Below are 19,655 nucleotides of genomic sequence, written 5' to 3' on the forward strand. Positions count from 1 at the left end.
CGGAATGGGTAAGGGTTGTAGCAGCCCTGCTGGATGCAAATGCTCCGCCTTAATCTGTTGACATTCCAGGCATCGCGCCAGATGTTCAGCTACATCCTTCTTCATTTTTGGCCAATAGTATTCCTTCCAAAGTGCAGTGACCATTTTTTGGTATCCTAGATGCCCGGTGTAGTGGCTGATGTGAAATTCGTCCAGAATCAGTTTTCTAAGGCTATCTTCACCAGGTACATACAGCCTTTTATTAAAGTACAGCATTCCGGCGTCATCCAATTCATATCCCTGCGGTGTTTCCCTATCAGAAAGTCGCTGAACCTGCTGTTTAATTCGCTGATAAACAGCATCCTGATCAGCTGCCATCTTTATCTTTTCGAGTAGGGTACTCTGCCATCTACTGACCGAAATTTTGCACAAGCATTGCACTTTTCGACTCAACGCGTCAGCCACCCGGTTCTCCTTTCCTTTTAGATGTTTAATTTCAAAATCAAAGCCACTTAGGAAGTCTGCCCAACGAGCTTGCCTCGTATTTAAGGTGGGTTGACTGAAATAATTTGTTAGACTATGATGGTCTGTCAACAATAGAAACTTCCTTCCCAAAAGGTAATGTCGCCACATCTTCAGCGCATGAATAACGGCTGCCAACTCCAAGTCGTAGGCAGAGTATTTCTGTTCATGCTCCTTTAGTTTCCTTGACTCGTATGCAATTACTCTTCCTTCCTGCATCAACACTCCTCCCACACCCTCTTTACTTGCGTCAGTACAAACCACGTAATCCTTATTACGATCAGCTATGCTCAAAATGGGTGCGGTGGTGAGTAAGTGTTTAAGCTGCTCAAAGCTTCGCTGACACTCTGAGGTCCATTTAAATACCCTTCCCTTCTTTTGTAAGGAGGTGATAGGGTATGCTACCCTTGAAAAGCCTTCCACGAACCTTCTATAATAGCCAGCTAGCCCCATAAAAGACCTAATATCTGCCACGTCCTTTGGTATGGGCTATTCCATTATAGTCCTTATTTTTTTAGGGTCCACTGCAATCCCCTCCTTGGTGACTATATGGCCCAAGTACTGTATCTCTTCCCGGAAGAAATCACACTTACTAAACTTAGCATATAACTAATGTTCTCGCAGTGTTTGTAACACTATTCTAAGATGTTCCTCATGCTCCTCCCTTGATCGGGAGTAAATCAGAATATCGTCAATAAATATCAACACAAACTTATCCAAGAACTTGTGAAACACACTGTTCATCAAACACATAAAGGTAGCAGGTGCATTGGTCAGGCCGAAAGGTAGCACCACAAACTCGTAATGTCCATACTGTGTTCTGAAAGCTGTCTTAGCGATATCCTCTTCCTTAATTCTGATCTGATGGTAACCAGACCGAAAATCGATCTTAGAAAACATCGTTGCCCCCTTCACTTGATCGAACAGCTCATCAATCCGGGGCAAAGGATATTTGTTTTTGATCGTGAGCTTATTCAGCTGACGATAATCAATACACATCCGAAGTGTTCCATCTTTCTTTTTGACAAATAGCACTGGGGCTCCCCATGGTGATACACTAGGGCGGATGCAATTTTTGTCTAACAGCTCTTGCAATTGCATTTTTAATTCTGTTAATTCCGGTACGCTCATTCGGTATGGTGCCCGTGACACCGGTGCTGCCCCCGGGGTCAGTTCGATGGTAAAGTCCACATCTCTTTTAGGTGGTAATCCCGGTACCTCCTCTGGAAAAACATCTGCAAATTCTTGCACCACTGGAATGTTATCCAGCGTAGCGGTTTTGTCCTTCTGATTTGCATAACCCACCTGAATAGCATAAATCTGGCATTTCTTTTTAATGCATTTAGCTAGTTGGGACGCTGTAATGGGTCGGATCTGTATGAGGTGCTTGATCCCTTGCAATTCTTGCTGCTCACCAAGATCATTCTTGTAGTAAATGGTTTTAGTCTTGCAATTTACCAATGACCAGTGTTTTTCCAGCCAATCCATCCCAATCAGGATGTCATATGAACCCAAAGGTAGTACGTTCAGATCCACAACTATTGGCTGGCCTGCTACGGTTAAAGAGCAATTATTTACTTTTGCCAAGACCCGTCTTTTGGCTCCCGTAGCTAGTTGAACCAACCACGGATTTCGGAATTTTTCGGATTGTAATTTACACTGTTCCACTATTTTTGGGCTAATATAACTTAAAGTAGCTCCTGGATCAATGAGAACAGCTATAGAAAAGTTTGAGATTTTACCTTCAAATTCCACCATAGTCGGCTGGTATTCCGCTTGGCGATCATCCAAAGCTGCGTTAATTCTTGGTACACTACGTGCCACATCCCCAACGGTCGATGCTTCGTGAATCTGGGATATCTGGTCCGTACCCTTTCGCTGTGGGCAGTTTTTAACATAGTGAGGTCCTCCACAGCCCCAGCATTGAACTGAAGGTCTAGTCAACCCTTCACCTTCTGGCCTAACAGGCTGTTCACTTACTCTAGTTTCACCTGTTGGCCTTGCTCGGGGCACACTTTTTGCTACAGTTCTGCTGTTTAATCCTTTACCAGCTCCCTTACCCCCATTACTGCGACCTCCTTTGCTATTTCCAGCAATCCGACTACTCCTTCTTTCATTCCATCTTTTATTTGAGGCATCCCCCTTCTGTTTATTCTGCTGGTAGCAGATCCTTGCTTTGCGGATAGCCTCATCCATGGTCCTGGGATTGTCAAACTCAATCCTCTCTCTTATGTATGAAGGTAAGCTACTCACAAAACTTTGCACCTTGGCTTTTTCCTCCTTAATATAGGGTACATAACGTAGCAGAGAAGTAAAACGATTAATGAATTCGTCCGTAGTCTGCTGCCCCAGCCGTAAATCATGGAATTCCTTTGCCTTTTCATCGTAAAAACACTCGGTCAGATATCTCTCTTTGGAACTTTTCCCATGTGATAGTCCTTTCACTTACCCCCTTGACTATCTTGATTTCCTCCCACCACAGGGTTGCCTTACCTTGTAGTTGGAAAATAGCCAGTCGCACTTTCAAGTTATGATCATACTCATACAACTGGAAATATTTGTTCATGTTTATTAGCCAAGCTTCAGCTGCTTCTTCCTGTTCCCCATCAAAATGTGGGGGTTTAATTTTTCGAAACTCTCCATGCAGTTCCATCTTCTGACGTTTGGAAGTTTGCTGTTCTGGTACATTATCAGAATGATCCTCCTTACCTTCTGGATTTTCAGGTCCAAATTGATAGTTTTGTTCTTCCGTCATCTTCTGCTGTTCCGTACTGGGATTAGATAAGGGTGGGTTCTGTCTATCCGACAAACTCTTAAGAATTTTCTCTTGTTCCATTGTCAAGTGCGCATTGTCTTCCCGTAAACATGCCATCTCATTTTTCAACTCCTGAACGGTTTCCAGGATTGCGAGATTTGTACTTCGTGTTTCCTCGCCCAGCTGTACCCACAGCTCTGGGTTTTCCCGAGGAGCGCTGCCGTCTTCTTGCATTTTCCTTCTTTTCCTAGCTAGCTGTTAGCTGTTGAGTTCCTGTATCTCACCCCTAAAATAAACAGAAACAGTAGTTAATTGTTTTGTTAACTCTCTATACATATGTATGGTTATGTATGTTGTAATTTCCTGCACAGTGGAACATGTCATTTCTGAGGCCACAGTGTTGAAACTGGGCTCTGATACCAATTTGTCACACCCTCATTCACATATACATAACAAAAAAAATTTAAGAGGCATAAACGGTAACTCTACTATGCTTAAATATTGTTCCCTTTTACGTAGTTCTACATGTTAATTTGTATGCCGCACTACCCAACACCATATACTTTATAATCAACACCATATACTTTATAATCTGTGATTTGCGTGCTGCGTTGTCCAACGCCTTACCACGTGTTGGTTTGTGTGCTGTATTAATGTCTATATATATTGCGCTGAGATTTGGTTAAGGTGGGTCGTATGACATTCATTTAACTTCACTCACCATCCCCTCCCAGTCCTGGGCTTATATTAATTTGGCGCAGAGGTTTGTGGTCTGGCCGCAGCCCTTGCAGGTGCCAAGTCATCGGTCGTCTTAATGGATGTGGTCCACGCTATGGCAGGTGGCATGGCTTGCTCGCTCGGCCATGTGACACCTCGGGTTCTGTTTTCTCGGCTTCTCCGCTCCCGTTTCCCGCTCTACTTCGACGATCAGGATTCACCCCTCGGATCGAAGGGCTGGGAAAAGCCTGAGGGTTTTGGATCAATACATAACCCTGCTGGAGCAAGACGGAAGCTCATTTGTTCCGCGAAGACTATCCGACTCCACCCTGGTGCTCAGACACCGGTTCGATTTCACCAGCGTCGTCCTCGCAACCAGTTCACCTTCCGGAGACCGTGGAGTGTTCATCGCAAAGCTTGCACAGGTATTACTTATCCGTCTCCATTTCGTGGTTCGCATTTAGAGTTAATTTGTTACCAGTTAAAAGTTCATACTGATTCGTTTTCTCTTACTGGAAATGTATGCAGGTGGGTTCATTCCAGCTCCTCAGACGACATCGAGGAGCTAACCCCTGCGCCTCAGTTCTCTCGGCAATTACAGGTAAGAGGCGTTCTTCTTATTTTGTATTCTCCTGGGTGCGAGAGCTCTCAGCCCCTTCGATCCTAATACATTCGTATTTGGTTATTGCAGTCCGGGGTCCGGATGCTGGTTCCCTCTCTTGTTTTCTTTTGATTTGCGGAGGTATTTTTTCCAAGAAGACCCTCACTACTGATATGGGTTTTTTTTTGACTTGATTCCATGTCCGACCCTGATGAATTGTAATGCTCGGCGGACTCCATGTACTCAGTTTCAGTTGTCTGTGGACTAATTATTTTGGTATATCTTCCCCTTTCGGCATCTTTAGACAATGGTGCCTCTGTATTTAATTTTAAGGCAACTGTGCGCGTAGCGCCAACTTCTAGTTAGCAGAACCAGTCTATATTTTGAGAGTTTCAGTTTCATATATAAATGTTTATACTTCAAATTATACTTTCTGGGTTCTCTTCTAATTTTTACCTTCGAAGATTTTACTGTCTGAGCCCTCTCCGGGGTTGCTTGCGTTTTTAGCAATTATTAATATGTTTTCGCGTTGCGTTCCGAACAATGTTAATATGATGTATCGTTTCCCTTGCTTACCAATAGTCCATTTCCAGCTATGGATAAGCTATCTGTCTCTGCGACGACGGAGTTCTTCATGTTTACTTATAATGGTTACAGTGTCGGAGTAAATGGTTCTGGTATCTCCGGGTAATTCTTGTTATAGAATAGTTCTGTTAATAATGTGTTCGGTTCGGTTTATGCAATGGTACAAAACTTCTTTCCTTTCCTTGGAAATGTTGGATCATATCCCCTGTTTGGGGGTTTTCTTGATACATGCACCGGTTCTTGTTTCGATACGGTTACCCCGGAGGTAGAATTCCTCTCGGCCGCGCTCACAGCAGCGGTTGCACCTTCTCTAAATCTTTAACCCTAACGTATACACTGTTTAATGCATCGTTTATACTTTGTTATTCTATATGAGTCTGATTTCTTTACTGCTGTAGCTTCAAATATTATTATTTGATAACATTGTTCGTTTCGGGTTAATGTATGGCTTCCCATTTCATATGGTTACAGCGTTTTGCTTTCTTGACTGAAACAATATATTAGCTCTTTCATATTTCGACAGTTTCCTTATAGTTAGAAGTGGGGTTCATCTTCTTTGCTGTCGGTGCCTTAAGACAAGAGTTACAGCCGGCATGCGTGTTTCAGGCTCAGGATGTCTCTGATATTGTTCGGCATATTACATTAACTGTTGGTTATATTCTAGAACACTCAGGACTGCTTGTCTTATGCACTGCTTTTCTTCGCTTGGAACTATCTCTGTTTCTCTGGTTATTTCTTAATATGACTATAGATTAATAGTCTGTCTTTTAGTTAAACTACTCCTGTGTAGCTATAATAACAGCACGACAGTAACTACGGGAATGAAACACAGTTATCATTGGGTTACTATAAGTTCACAGAATATTCATCATTCAGAATTCATTAAAGACTCTGCAGTATGAAACCATACCTGGTTCGCCAGAGTCATGAATAGGTACTTTAGCAATCACCTGCTTTTCGATTCTGCTCTACCTCCCAACCATGAGATCCATCTATCAGAGTGGATTCTCCCCCCGAGCCATCTTGCAGGCCTTCAGCCCTCAACAAGATATGCGCACCCCTGGTGCTTGGTTATCTGGTCCTTACCAGACTTAACCCGTTTTTCTTGTGTTTATCCCTCTTTCTCCTCCTGGAAAGAGATTCCTTCTGTCTGTCCCTACAGCACAGAACTTCCTCCCCACCTCCAGGACTTTTCCTGTTTGGGAGGGTAGTTTTTAATTAGTTATTGCAACTGACTTCTTTCTTTGAAATCCTCCTTTTAGAGGCTGTTAGCATTTCAAGCAAAATATTTAAATTTCTCAATACCAATAATATATCAGAGTTTTGTTTTTTTTTAAATAAAACAACTACCACACTATCTTTTACCATAGTAAAATTCCACATTACATCTTCTGGGGTCATTACACTAAGCTTCCCCTGTTGAAGGTATTGTTTATGGTGGAATTCTTTCAATTTCATTTTCCTTTCCAACTTTCTAAGTATTTGGGTGGAAGGCTTTTCCTGTGGATCTGTTTCTGACTACAATGTTAATGTTTTTTAATAACGCATGGTGTGCAGTCTTGAAGGATTCAAGAAATTGGAGTTGCGTGAATGAATGGCCGGCTCAGATAATGGGGTAGGTAATGGTATCGTGTCTGTGAAATTCACCAAACTTTTCATCGATGGAGAATTTGTGGATGCAATTTCAGGTATTTATATGTTATCCTGAAATATTTTGAGTTTTGCTGGGTTATTTTTTCAATACAAACTTGCTAATCTAAACTCTAAGTAGACCAATTTTTTTGATGATATAAATTTTTGTTTAATTTTAAAAAGACATGGATATGATTTAAACACTTCCACAGCTAAATTTCTTGAAAAAAATAACAATCCTAACTAAATATTTTGAATTTTTTTGCTGTTTTATTTTATTTTTCGATACAGATATAATCTGTGTATCCGAAGGAAACATGATTATTTAACTATGTATAAGCTAAAGCATGTTTAACAACTGTGCTTAAATGCTAAAATATTCGGAGTTTGGCATATCTGTGGATTAATGGGTGCAAGGATGAGGCGACATTTCTGTTGATTAATGCGTGCAAGGTGTTGGTGGTGCAGGGAAGACTTTTGAAACTTTGGATCCTCGAACAGGAGATTTGATAACACGTGTCGCAGAGGGTGATAAGGAGGATGTGGATTTGGCTGTGAAGGCCGCCCGGGAGGCTTTTGATAAGGGACCTTGGCCTCGAATGTCTGGCTATGTAATATCAGTTTTTAGACCCTTGTGCATAAATAGATTCCCTTGTGTTTTTGCCTTGTGATTTGGATCTGATCAAGAATTTCCTTTTGTGTATAGGAAAGGGATCGGTTTCTGAACAAGTACGCAGATTTGGTAGAGCAGCATATAGATGAACTAGCTGCTCTGGAAACCCTAGATAATGGAAAACCACTGACCCTTGCTCGTGCAGTCGATTTGCCAGGGTGTATCGAGACTCTCAGATACTATGCAGGTACTGAACAGTCAATACTCCATGATACCTGTGCTTAATTTATGTTATCATGTGTTTGTCAATGGTTATTTTTTTTTTTTTTTTTTTTTGGTATAGAGTTTGAATTTCATGTTATGATGTGTTTGTGGATTGTTTTTTTCATATTTTATTTCTAGTTTTAATATTATGTTATGATATCTTTATATACTAGCATAGATTTATTTTAAATACGGATTTAATATGAGTTTAGAGCCATCCAATTTCTTCACGTGCCAATTTTTTTATGAGTTGATATTATTTAGATGTTTTGAATCATTTTATTTTTGGGTATAGAGTTTGAATTTCATGCTATGATGTGTTTGTGGATTGTTGTTTTTTTTTCTATTTCTAGTTTTAATACGATGTTATGATATGTTTATATACTAGCACAGATCTATCTTAAATATGGATCTGATATGAGTTTAGAGCGATCCAATTTCTTCACGTGCAAATTTTTTTTATGAGTTGATATTATTTAAATGTTTTGTATAGTTTTATTTTTTGTTATAGAGTTTGAATTCATGTTATGAAGTGTTTGTGGATTGCCGTTTTTTTTTTTCTATTTCTAGTTTTAATATCATGTTATGATAGCACAAATCTATCTAAAATATGGATCTAATATGAGTTTAGAGCGATCCAATTTCTTCAAGTGCAAATTTTATTTTATGAGTTGATATTATTTAAATGTTTTGTATAGTTTTATTTTATATTTTTATATTTTTTATATTTTTTATTTTGGCACACATGAGCAAAATTTCAACTTCAATGATGAATGGACATTACACATCACACTGGCATGTAAAATAAGCCTCTCTGCTCAATAATATAATTATCTATCTTAATTTCTCATTTCTTAAAATAAAAATAAATATTGTTTGGACCAACCAAATTAATACAATAAAATATTTAATTTTTTTTTATTTTTTCTCATTAACATATTTATCTGTAATACCACCTTAATTCCTTTATCGGATTTCTTAAAGATAAATTTTATTTGTACCAATCAAATTATTACACTAAACTGTTTAAGAAAATTTATCTCATATAACCTATTTGTTTTTGTTTGTAATGGCACCTTGATTCCTATCTCATATAACCTATTTGTTTTTGTTTGTAATGCCACCTTGATTCCTTTAAATAACAGTTAAATATTGTCACTAGATTGTTGTCATTTCAAGATATATTTATCTAATACCTTGATTCCCTAGAATAAGAAATAGGTGTTGTTCGTGTAGCTTGTACCAATAAACCAAAATGTGTCGTGTGGTACGTTAACGAGGGTTTTGTCAATATTGTTCATTGTCCAAGGTTGTAACTTCTAAGTTATCACAATTATAAACATCGCAGGACCTCCCTCTGTCCAATAATAAAGAAATATTATATTGACTTACGCAGCTTTGGAAATGCAATTAACAATGGTTTCTATGTAATTACAATATATAAATTTCATGACATTTACAGGAGCGGCTGATAAAATACATGGCGAAACATTAAAAATGGGAGGGCAATATCATGCATATACTTTGCATGAGCCTATTGGAGTGGTCGGTCAGATTATACCATGGAACTTCCCACTTGTCATGTTTTTCATGAAAATCTCTCCAGCTTTGGCTTGTGGATGCACTATAGTTATCAAACCTGCCGAACAAACTCCTCTAACTGCACTTTATTGTGCACATCTGGCCAAGGAGGTAAGTCAATATGTGTCTGTAATTTCTATTCACCGTTGAACTCAGAAATCATTTCTTATCCCCAAGAAGTTTTCATGCCAATGTGTCAATGTTTTGCTGTTGTCACAGGCAGGGCTTCCACCTGGAGTTCTTAATGTGATAACTGGTTTTGGAGAAACGGCTGGTGCTGCAATAAGCAACCATATGGATATTGACAAGGTAATCATGTTTCTTATTTATCTTTCTTAGCATCAAGGTACCATGGAAGCAATATTGGTAAAGAAGTATTTGTTTGTGTGTAGGTCGCCTTTATAGGGTCTACTGATATAGGTCGGGTTATCATGGTGGGCGCTGCCCAGAGCAACTTGAAACCTGTAACTCTCGAACTCGGTGGAAAATCTCCTTTAATTATCATGGATGATGCTGATATTGAGGAGGCCGTGAATCTTGCCCACACTGCGATATTTTATAACATGGTAAGCTCAAAGTAGTCATTGGCAATGTTTTTATTATAATTAAGTAAATAGTTAAGTGGGGAGATTTAGTCCTGATCTAAATCCGTAGTAATCTGATCTCGACCAAAACTTTATATACTTAAAAATTACTAAAAAAAAATTCTTCCATTATTCAAACCATTTGCTATTTCATTTGGATGGCAGGGACAAGTATGCTTCGCAGGATCCCGGGTATATGTTCAAAAGGGCATCCACGATAAATTTGTGAAGAGAGTTGTCACACCCCCAATTCTTTTTTCGTTAAATTGGCCGGGTGCGGCACTGCCTAAGTTATTAAGATGTTCCATCATTAATAAACTTTACGAACTACGCCTTAAAAATTCATAATACACATGAATTCATATTATTAATGTGCGGAAACCATTAACAATATACAATAATAAAATCAACTCGACAATAATAATAATAATCAAACTTTTATTATATATGCAAAGTTACATGACCGGGAGCCGCACTCAACGGGCGTTCCATAAACGGGAGGGCGCCCGCCCGTGCAAGAGTGCATGGCGGTCTGCCAAGACTCCACCAAAATACAACCTTACAACATATAACATACACCTCTTGTGTCGTCGGGCGGGCGGGCGCACCCGTGCACGAACCCACCGCCGAACCACAACACACAACAAGATATATCACCGTGTGGTGGCGACCGACCGCACCACACAACCGACTCACACCCGGAACGCCCGACTCGGCGGGCTCATCCAACCGCTCGTCGTATCATAACTCTGCGCCCTTCTTTTCTGCGCACTCCTCTTTGTGCGTTGGAGCAAGAGCGAAGTTCGATGCCCAAATGAATTGCAGTCTCACCAATATATATGCGCACTAAGGTGTGTGCCCACTCTTAGCCGACCTCACAATCATAACAATGAACGCCCCTTGCCTTCATTTCTCACCGTCGGCTTGGGTATGTTCATCACCCATCATCCATCGCATATAAACATGGCTTCGCACACCCATAACTCGCGCGCCCAAGTGCGATGGTGATTCGACACTTAGTCATTTTCGTGAGTTGGAGGAGCGCGCGCCCGGTATGAACCGCAGGGCGTTACATCCTCCCCCACCAGAAGTCATTGTCGTCCCGACAATTCCTGCTCTCCTTCTCAACTTCCTGTCGTACTTCGCGATCTTGTTCTTCCATCTCCAAAGTGAGTCCTCTGTTTCCCAGCTATCCTCCTCTGGTGCATCTTTCCATCTGCAAAGAAATTCCCGTCGCATGTGGCAACCAACTCCTGTAGTTCTGAGACTCAAAATCTTCTCCAACTCTAGTCCTGGTCTATCCACAATCCCGGTTGGTCCTCTCGTCGGTTCAACCCTCTCTGGATGGTCTGAATCAAGTCTACATCTCTTCAACTGACTCACATGAAAAACTGGGTGTTTCATGTTCATATGGCGTGGAAGCTCCAGCTCGTAAGCAACTTCCCCCACTCTCTTCTTCACTCAGAATGGCCCCTCATATTTCCGTGTCAGTTTGCTCATCGTCCCCTTGGCTGGCTGAAACTGCTCCCCAGTAATCCTGAGAAACACCATATCTCCAACACCGAAGTGTGCCTCCCGTCTTCCACGATCAGCATACTTTTTCATCCTCCTTGCAGCATCGTGCAAGCGTAACCGTGCTAACTCCAAGGTCTCCTCCCAAGCCTTCATGAACTTCCTCACATGAGGACTTCTCAAGAAGCCTCTCGTCACTACGGTATGCGGTGCAACCGGCATCTGTCCATTTACCAACTCAAATGGACTATACCTCGTCGCAGAACTCTTTTGAATATTGTAGCTAAACTGAGCAACATCCAAGAGTTCGGGCCAATTCTTCTGATCAGCCGTCACATAATGTCGCAAGTAGTCCTCCAGCAATGCGTTGATCCTCTCGGTCTGCCCATCTGTCTGCGGGTGGTAACTCGAACTCATCAACAACTCTGTCCCGACCAACTTGAACAATGTGGTCCAAAATCTCCCTGTAAAACGTGGATCTCTATCCGACACAATACTCAAAGGCATCCCCCAATACTTCACTATGTTCTCAAAGAACAACTCCGCTGTCCACTCGGCTCCACAAGGTATCTTTGTAGGAACAAAGACAACATACTTGGAAAAACAATCAACCACGACCATAATCCCATTATACCCCTGAACCTGTGGTAACTGAGTGATGAAGTCCATCGAGACACTCATCCATGGCCTCTCTGGAATCGGTAAAGGTTGCAACAGTCCTCCTTGCCTCTGAGTATCCAATTTGTCCTGCTGACAAATGATGCACGTATGTACATACTCCTCCACATCCTCTCTCATCTTCTCCCAAAAGAATCCTCTCTCCAACAATGCCAAAGAACGACGCTGCCCTGGGTGGCCAGCCCACGGTGAGTCGTGGCACTCCTTCAAAAGGTGCCTCCTGAGTCCAGATGACTTTGGAACATAGAGTCGGTTTCCAAAGAACAAGAACCCATCCCGTAGAAATAACTTTCGTGTCTTCCCCTCCTTTATCTGCTTCACTATATTCTGCGCCAAAGTATCGGTTTCAATACTTTCCTTGATCTTGTTTTGCATCTCTTCTGACATCTGAACTCGACTCCTACTCCTTGCTGCTCGGTCTTCTTCCTCCTCCAATGCTGCAAGTTGTCCCTTCCTGCTAAGGGCATCTGCTACCGCATTGTGTCTACCCGGTCTATACTCGATAGTCATGTCGAATTCTGCCAAGAAGTCCTGCCAACGAGCTTGCTTCGCAGAAAGCTTCGGTTGTGATGCAAAATAACTTGCTGCAACGTTGTCAGTCTTGAAAACAAACGGCTTCCCAATCAGGTAATGCCTCCACACATGAAGACAATGGATGATGGCAGTCATCTCCTTCTCATGAACCGGATACCTTCGTTCTCTATCCTGCAACTTCCGACTCTCATACGCCACCGGATGCCCATCCTGCATAAGAACTCCTCCTATGGCAAAATCTGAAGCATCAGTGTGTACCTCAAACGGTCTCTCGAAGTTAGGCAACTTCAGTATCGGTGCTGTAACCATCCTCTTCTTCAAGTCATCAAATGCCTCTTGACATTTGCTCGTCCAACTCCACCTCTTGTCTTTCTTCAATAAGTCTGTCAGTGCTGATGTCACCTTGGAGTACCCCTCTACAAACTTCTGTTGGTAGTTGGTCATGCCCAAAAACACCCTCATCTCATGGACATTCTTCGGTTCAACCCAGTCCTCAATCGCCTTCACTCTGCTCGGCTCCATCCGTATGTACCCTTGACCAACAATATGCCCAAGGAACAGAATCTCGGTCTGAGCGAACACACACTTAGACTTCTTCAAGAACAACTGATTTTCCCTCAGTGCCTCGAATACCATCGCCAAGTGTTTCTTATGATCCTCCATGTTGTCATTGAACACCACTATATCGTCCAAGTATACTACTACGAACAAATCCAAGTATGGTCGTAGAACATCGTTCATCAAAGTGCAAAATGTAGCAGGAGCATTACACAAACCAAATGGCATAACAAGGAACTCAAAGCTACCATACCTTGTTACTATCGCGGTCTTCTTCTCGTCTCCTTCAGCTATCCGCACCTGATAATACCCATGCCTCAAGTCCAGCTTGGAAAACACTTGGGCTTTCACAAGCTTGTCAAATGTTGTAGAACTATGCTTTAACCTCTATCAAATGTGTTTGTCAAATGTTGTAGAACTATGCTTTAACCTCTATCAAATGTGTTTGTCAAATGCTTCATGGCTTTATATATTTAGGTTGAAGCTTCAATAAATTTTTGTATGTAATCACTTGAGTCAATGATGTCATTTCCTTCCCAAGAATTCCTTATAATATTTATGTATCAAATTAGTCATTACATTTACATCGGTTTTTATTTAAATAATTATACATATAAAATTGAAATGATATTATTTATAATATTATATTTTTTAATTTTTTGAATGAATTTTGAAATGATATTATTTATAATATTATATTTTTTTATTTTTTGAATGAATTTTGAACTATTTATTATTGATGTGTAAATTTTTAATAAATTATTTGTTTAGTATGAATTTAAAATTAGATAAAGTAATATTGATGGAGAGGATTTTGATTATTTTTAGTGATATAATTTATGTTTATTAAATTTTAAGAAATTATCTAAGATATTAATTTACAAGATTGAATAGGTTTACAAATATTTTGAAATTTCTATGTATAATACTTTTGACATGAAGTATTTTTTATTGTGTAGTTTTTTAATAAATTCTATTATAACACTTGGTCTATCAAGTGTTGAGAGGGATCAAATCCTTTGAGGTGGACTTTTCTTAAAAGAAAAACAATTTAAGAAAGGTTTTCAAGTCAAGGGATTTCATCCATCTTGATGTTTGATAAATCCAATTCCACCATTAGTGTAGATATATGTTGGTTCCAATTGTTGTGTCTACATAAAATTTAGATGATCATCAATTATGTACATTTTTTTTTTTTTTATTGAATATCCTCTATAATCTAAATAGTACTATCAAGAACACCACTTCAAAATTTACATAAGGAATAATGTGAATATGGTAAATAACATTGTTCAATGATGATGATGGGAATGGTCAGATAGATCACAAATAGATTATAGAATAATCTCAATCAATATTTGTCACCATTTTTTTATAGCTATACTTGGTAGATGGGAATGGTAAGATAGATCACAAATAGATTATAGAATAATCTCAATCAATATTCTTCACAATTTTTTATAGCTATACTTGGTAGGCTTCTTATATTTTTGTATCAACCATAGGGAGGTTGAATCTGAGGGCCATTCAAAATTCCAAGTCAAGACAAGTTGTACCCTACCTCTCCTTTCCAATACTACTAGTTACTTTCTCCAACATTAATTGTTGTTACTTCATGAAGCCCTCAAGAAGCACCCCACTTATGAAGGTGGGTATCATAAGGACTACTCATCCAAATTGGTGAAATATCAATGAAAATTTCAACACCTTCGGGTGTACTTGGGATTACAGGAGACTTCCTTAATCTTTGTATTTTGAATTGATCATCTTTGAAATTAGAGTCCATGTGACATTTGCTACCTATTCTTAGGCATCTAGGCTTAATATAAATTATATAAGTGGGTTATATGACCTCTTCATTTAGATTCGTGCCATTTGGTCTCTTATAATTGAAGATGTTGGAATGATTTGGGTCTCATGTAAGCATTTTCCTCTAATTATTTTTCTATGATCGTGATTTGAGATCATCTAAATGACAACTTATATTTTGTTTCAATTTTAAGTTATATTATTGTACCAATTTATTTCCTAATGTTTTTGATCTGTGAATAACTATGGATACTCCATTGGGTAGTTCAACCCAACATATCTAATAAATTTTATACTGAAAATACAAAATCTATATTATGAGGATCATTTTCCATAGAATTATGGATCTATTAGGTTTCTATTTTTATGGATATAATATAAAAAATGAAGAAATAGAGAATATACAAAATACAATTACTTATAATCATAATAACGCAAGATATGACTCGAGAAATTGTTTCGGGAGAGAACCCAATTGGAAGGTGATGTTGCTCTACTATCTCTTTCTATAAATGTAAATGGATCCAAATACAAAGAAGTGAGATCTATGGCTCATAGAATACTATAGTGCACAAACCATCTTTGTTCTCTCTCTGTTATAGACATTTTTGTGCCTAACAGCATGAAGCATGAAATGTTAATAATCTAAGGGATCCAAAGTCCCTAAACATGTTGTTCCTACCCCTAGAGGAACAAGGTCAGCAAACCACAGCACTGAAAATCAGTTCTCCACCTGAAAACACTCAAAAACAAGCTATTTCTGGGTCATGTCAGCTGCTCCACTGAGCATCTGCGCTGAATGTCAACTGCTCCACTCTGTACCTGCGCTGAATGTCAAAAGCAATGAAGGCGCTGGGCGAGATTGGCCAAGTGGCACAGTCATTCTGCAAGGTGTCAAATGCCCAGGAAGCTTCCAAAATGACACTTGGATCAGGGAATTCGCCTTGTGATGAGTAAGAGGATCTAGATCTCCAAGTGGAAGCAAGAAACTCCAAGTGGACTCAAGAACTGAAGTATAACTGAAGTGGGAGAGGACACTAGTCAGCTTCATGCCAGCCTCAAGCTGACTCATCCTTTCTCCAAAACTCCTATATATAGAGCTCTCTCATGAGGTCTAGGGAGGCTGGAATTTTGTGCAAGTAAGGAAGTGCTGTTGGTTTGAGTATAGAACTATTGGGTGATTGCTTTGAAGGAGGTGAAGAGGAGATTTCTTTCTGCTGGGAGGTGTTGCTGGATTGGGCCTATTATGGTTGTAACACTCTCAGAACTTTACTTCTTCTATTAATAAAAGCATTTGAGGTTCTTCTATATGCATGTATCTCTATGGTGAATTGATGCTTGTACATTTGATTTATTCTAATCCTTGAATCAGTTATGGATGTATGCTTCTTGTAGTTTCCTTTCTTTGTGCATTTACAGGATCTTTGTATAGTTGGGCCGGTGAAAGAGCAAGGAGCTAGGAGCAAGCAGCAAAGAGGGAAGATTGGATCAACCATTAGCGGAAGATAACGGTTAGTGGATCCCTTTTCTCTTCTCTCTCTCATCTCATAAAGAAGTAATCTTGAATAGCTTTGCTTTGATTGTTGCTGAGGTACTATCACCCTTAGAGTGGGATAGGGTCATTCCGTATTGGATACTTTTCCCAACAACAAATTGGCGACTCCGCTGGGGATCGTATCTTGTTGGTTGTTTGTGTTTTTTGCTATTCATTTCATAAACAAAGGGAGTACCGAATCGAACTGTGTTTGAATCATTCAAATACAAAGTAGAGGGCAGCTACTCTAGCTCAGTTTCTGGGCAAGTTTATGATTTGAAGAGCTGATCCACAAGGACTCTAATAAGCTCTTAGTGATAGCTTTTCATCCTCCTTGTCATCCCTTAGTGTGTCCTTGACTGATAGCTTCTGATTTGAGCAAAAACTGTGAATTTTTGAGCAATCTGTGACCCGGAAACCACCAGAAACGAAAGTTTCGTTCTTCAGTGCAGGCTGTACAAAGGCTGTTTGCATTTCAACGCAGTTCCCGAAGGGGCTACTTGCGCTGAAGGTCAAACAGGCAGTGTTCCACCTGCGCTGGACCAGTCCTGCCTTGTGCTGCTGGGGTTTCCTGCTGTTTCTTGCCCTGTTTTCACTCTTGTTTTTGCTGTTTGTTACCAGTCAGTGGGCCTATCTGAAACAAACTTTCCTTGTCACTATTCCGCCTCAGTTGTATAAAGAAACTGTGTTTGTTCTTTGTGTATTTCTTGTACATTTACAGTTTCCCATAACGAAAGTGAACTAGTCTTGCGGTGGCCTCTTAGATCTAGACCTGTGATAAAGTGTCGTTTTGATCTTAAGAGTTAGTTTGTTTGCTGTTCATAGCTGATTGAGCTTTTACTTTCGTCATATGGTTTGAATTTATATATTTCTAGTGTCGAAACAAGTAAATCTTAAGGTGTCTTTTGATTTTGGACAAGCTTGTTTGCTTTCACTTGAAATTGAATTCAAAATTATACAACAGCTTTCTTTTTGCATTACACCAACATTAAGAAAAAGAAAAGAAATACTTGCATTTTTGCATTTTGCATATAAGTTTGTATGTTGATTTAAGGAAAAAGTGCATTAGCGAGTGCTCTTTGATCTGTGTGAAAAGATTTTGTCTCTCTTTTCCCTCAGTAGTTAAGATTTTCATAAGTCGAAAAGATTGAAAAAGCTTGCTTCTCATCTTAGACTGCATTTAGGAATTTGTATCAATACATCTCGTGGTGAACCTTGAAAGGAAAACTTTAAAAAGATCAACTTAAAATATATTGAATGAACATAACAACGCTTTGAAACATAACGCAAACATCTAGAGGTCTAAGCTAGAGACGTGTTCCGGCGTCGTTAAACGTAGTGACTGTCGATCTCGACGAAGGTGGGTGATTCCTCCTGAGAGTCGGTGGCACTAATACGGACTTGTGCTCCCACGTACCGTCGCGTATATATTGGGAGACCCCTATAGGAATAAAGCCTTTATCCAATAGGAAACCGTGTCGGCCGCCCTACTGATCGCAATGCAGTGAACACAGCATTCACAAAGATCGACCACTCGTACCGTAAAACGTATTATGTGGTTTTGCGAAAGGTTTGGCACACCCTCTACCTAGATCTCCAGAGCAGTTTCTTTTGGCCTTTTTCAAACTCTATAACTGAAAAAGTCCAATCGAGCATTTGTCACTTCGAGCTCGTTAATACATCGAAGGAGACTAGAGTCATCTTTAGCTTTTTCTCGACTCTTAAAAAGTGAAAAAGCAAGTTGTGTCTAAAAGCGTCTAATAAAATTCATTCAATTCGGAAACACAAATTCCCCCTTTTAATATTTTAGTTGATCGAGTAATCCGCAATCGTGGAAGAAAGTCAATTGAAACCCCGTCGTTCGCAGAAGCTTACGAGTCAACCGTCTTTGTCCCCGGAATCGAAAACAGTACGGGCAAAGCGAACTTGTTTAACCGGTTCAAAATCTCCTTTGAAAGTTAGAACAAGTGTTCCTACTGCATCCGAGGTTCCGGTTACTCCTAACATTTCTGGAAACCCTGCCTCTATAGAAGAAGTTCAACAGCCACAGAAGGACAGTAATACTGATCCTAGTCTGGGGGCAAATACTTGTGTAACTGAACCAGTTTCATCTGTAACTGGTCCAGAAAGTTTTGTTCCCCAAGCAACTGTCGCTGTCGAAACAACCGCTTCTTCGGCACCAGAAATATTTTACGGACCTGACGGTCTTCCTCTTCCACCAGGTTTGATTGCGATAGAGGAAATTGCAGAGGATCCGCAAGTGAGTACTCCAACTCATTTTGGAGTAGGGGTCACTCTCTTTCCTTCATCAGAGGTTAATCCACCACAAGTGGAAGTCCCTGTAGAATCGCTAGGCAATCTATTGGATAGACTTAAAATGTCTGAACAACCGTCATCATCTAGGACTGTGTCAAATGACACAGCGACAGCAGAAGCCCCTGCCGTCATTCCAACAATGTTTGCCAGCATATCAGCTGTCCCAACTAGCTCTCAACAGCTAGAAGGAGTCCACCAAGGGACTATTTCGACAGTATGGTCTGTTCCAGTTTGTTCATCCGGAGTAATACCCGGTAATTCTTATGTTGAAACTCGACAGATTGACCCTCATGGAGGTCAATTTGGGCCATCTAGTCCTCAAGGACTAACAATCCCTCTAAGTTCCGGATTGCTACCATATGGGGGGCAGTATGCCCTTTCATTACCTCCTCCGGGAGGATATCCATATGGCAGTTCTCAACAGTATTCTGGTTATACTGGAATTGCATCAAGTAGTTGGGTACCTATGCTACCTCAACAACCAAGGATTGTATATTCTATGCAACAGTGTGTACCTGTGACGAACATCCCAACCACCCCGGCTATCGTAACCGTGTTGCAAGTTCAAGCGATACCTGTTACATGTCAACCTCAGATTTCTCAGGTTGTAATGCAACAGTCGCTTGACCATGGGTCACAACCACAATCGCCAACTGGTGGGACGGCACAAGTACAAGCGGGTACAATTACCCCACACCTTGGTCCAATGGTTAGCATGGCGCAACAGAACATGGCATCACAACCATGGCTTGTACAATACCAACAGCCGCAGTTCCAGCAAGTGTACCAAGGTTCTGAGCAACAGATCTTTGCGAATAATGGACAACCGTATATCCAAAACGGTCAAAACCAACCACTTTACAGTGGTCAAGTCCACCAAC

General features: G+C 40.3%; 2 protein-coding genes across 2 annotated transcripts; both read left to right on the forward strand.

The window, feature by feature from the left end:
* The first annotated feature begins 4,013 nt into the window (after positions 1-4,013).
* On the forward strand, positions 4,014-4,574 carry LOC149205727 (uncharacterized). Its single transcript, XM_089393539.1, has 2 exons — positions 4,014-4,398; positions 4,502-4,574. Exons 1-2 carry the CDS (start codon positions 4,071-4,073, stop codon positions 4,540-4,542), a joined length of 369 nt encoding a protein of 122 aa, XP_089249665.1. The 5' UTR covers positions 4,014-4,070; the 3' UTR covers positions 4,543-4,574.
* A 2,179-nt stretch (positions 4,575-6,753) lies between these two features.
* LOC149205728 (aldehyde dehydrogenase family 2 member C4-like) lies at positions 6,754-9,708 on the forward strand. The gene is made up of 6 exons (XM_089397490.1): positions 6,754-6,847; positions 7,260-7,402; positions 7,498-7,651; positions 9,131-9,360; positions 9,469-9,558; positions 9,655-9,708. The coding sequence occupies exons 1-6, from the start codon at positions 6,754-6,756 to the stop codon at positions 9,667-9,669; spliced, it is 726 nt and encodes a 241-aa protein (XP_089253616.1). The 3' UTR covers positions 9,670-9,708.
* The last annotated feature ends 9,947 nt before the right edge of the window (positions 9,709-19,655 follow it).

This window comes from Pinus tabuliformis, chromosome 1_2 (assembly GCF_031772625.1).
Source record: "Pinus tabuliformis cultivar Carrire ecotype Pingquan chromosome 1_2, CPIR1, whole genome shotgun sequence".
NCBI lineage: Eukaryota > Viridiplantae > Streptophyta > Pinopsida > Pinales > Pinaceae > Pinus > Pinus tabuliformis.

Coding starts and splice junctions, on each gene's coding strand:
- LOC149205727 (XM_089393539.1), top strand. CDS start 4,071: ATGGATGTGGTCCACGCTATGGCAGGTGGCATGGCTTGCTCGCTCGGC. Junction 4,399..4,501: donor TCATCGCAAAGCTTGCACAG/GTATTACTTATC, acceptor AAATGTATGCAG/GTGGGTTCATTCCAGCTCCT.
- LOC149205728 (XM_089397490.1), top strand. CDS start 6,754: ATGGCCGGCTCAGATAATGGGGTAGGTAATGGTATCGTGTCTGTGAAA. Junction 6,848..7,259: donor ATTTGTGGATGCAATTTCAG/GTATTTATATGT, acceptor TTGGTGGTGCAG/GGAAGACTTTTGAAACTTTG. Junction 7,652..9,130: donor GACTCTCAGATACTATGCAG/GTACTGAACAGT, acceptor TGACATTTACAG/GAGCGGCTGATAAAATACAT.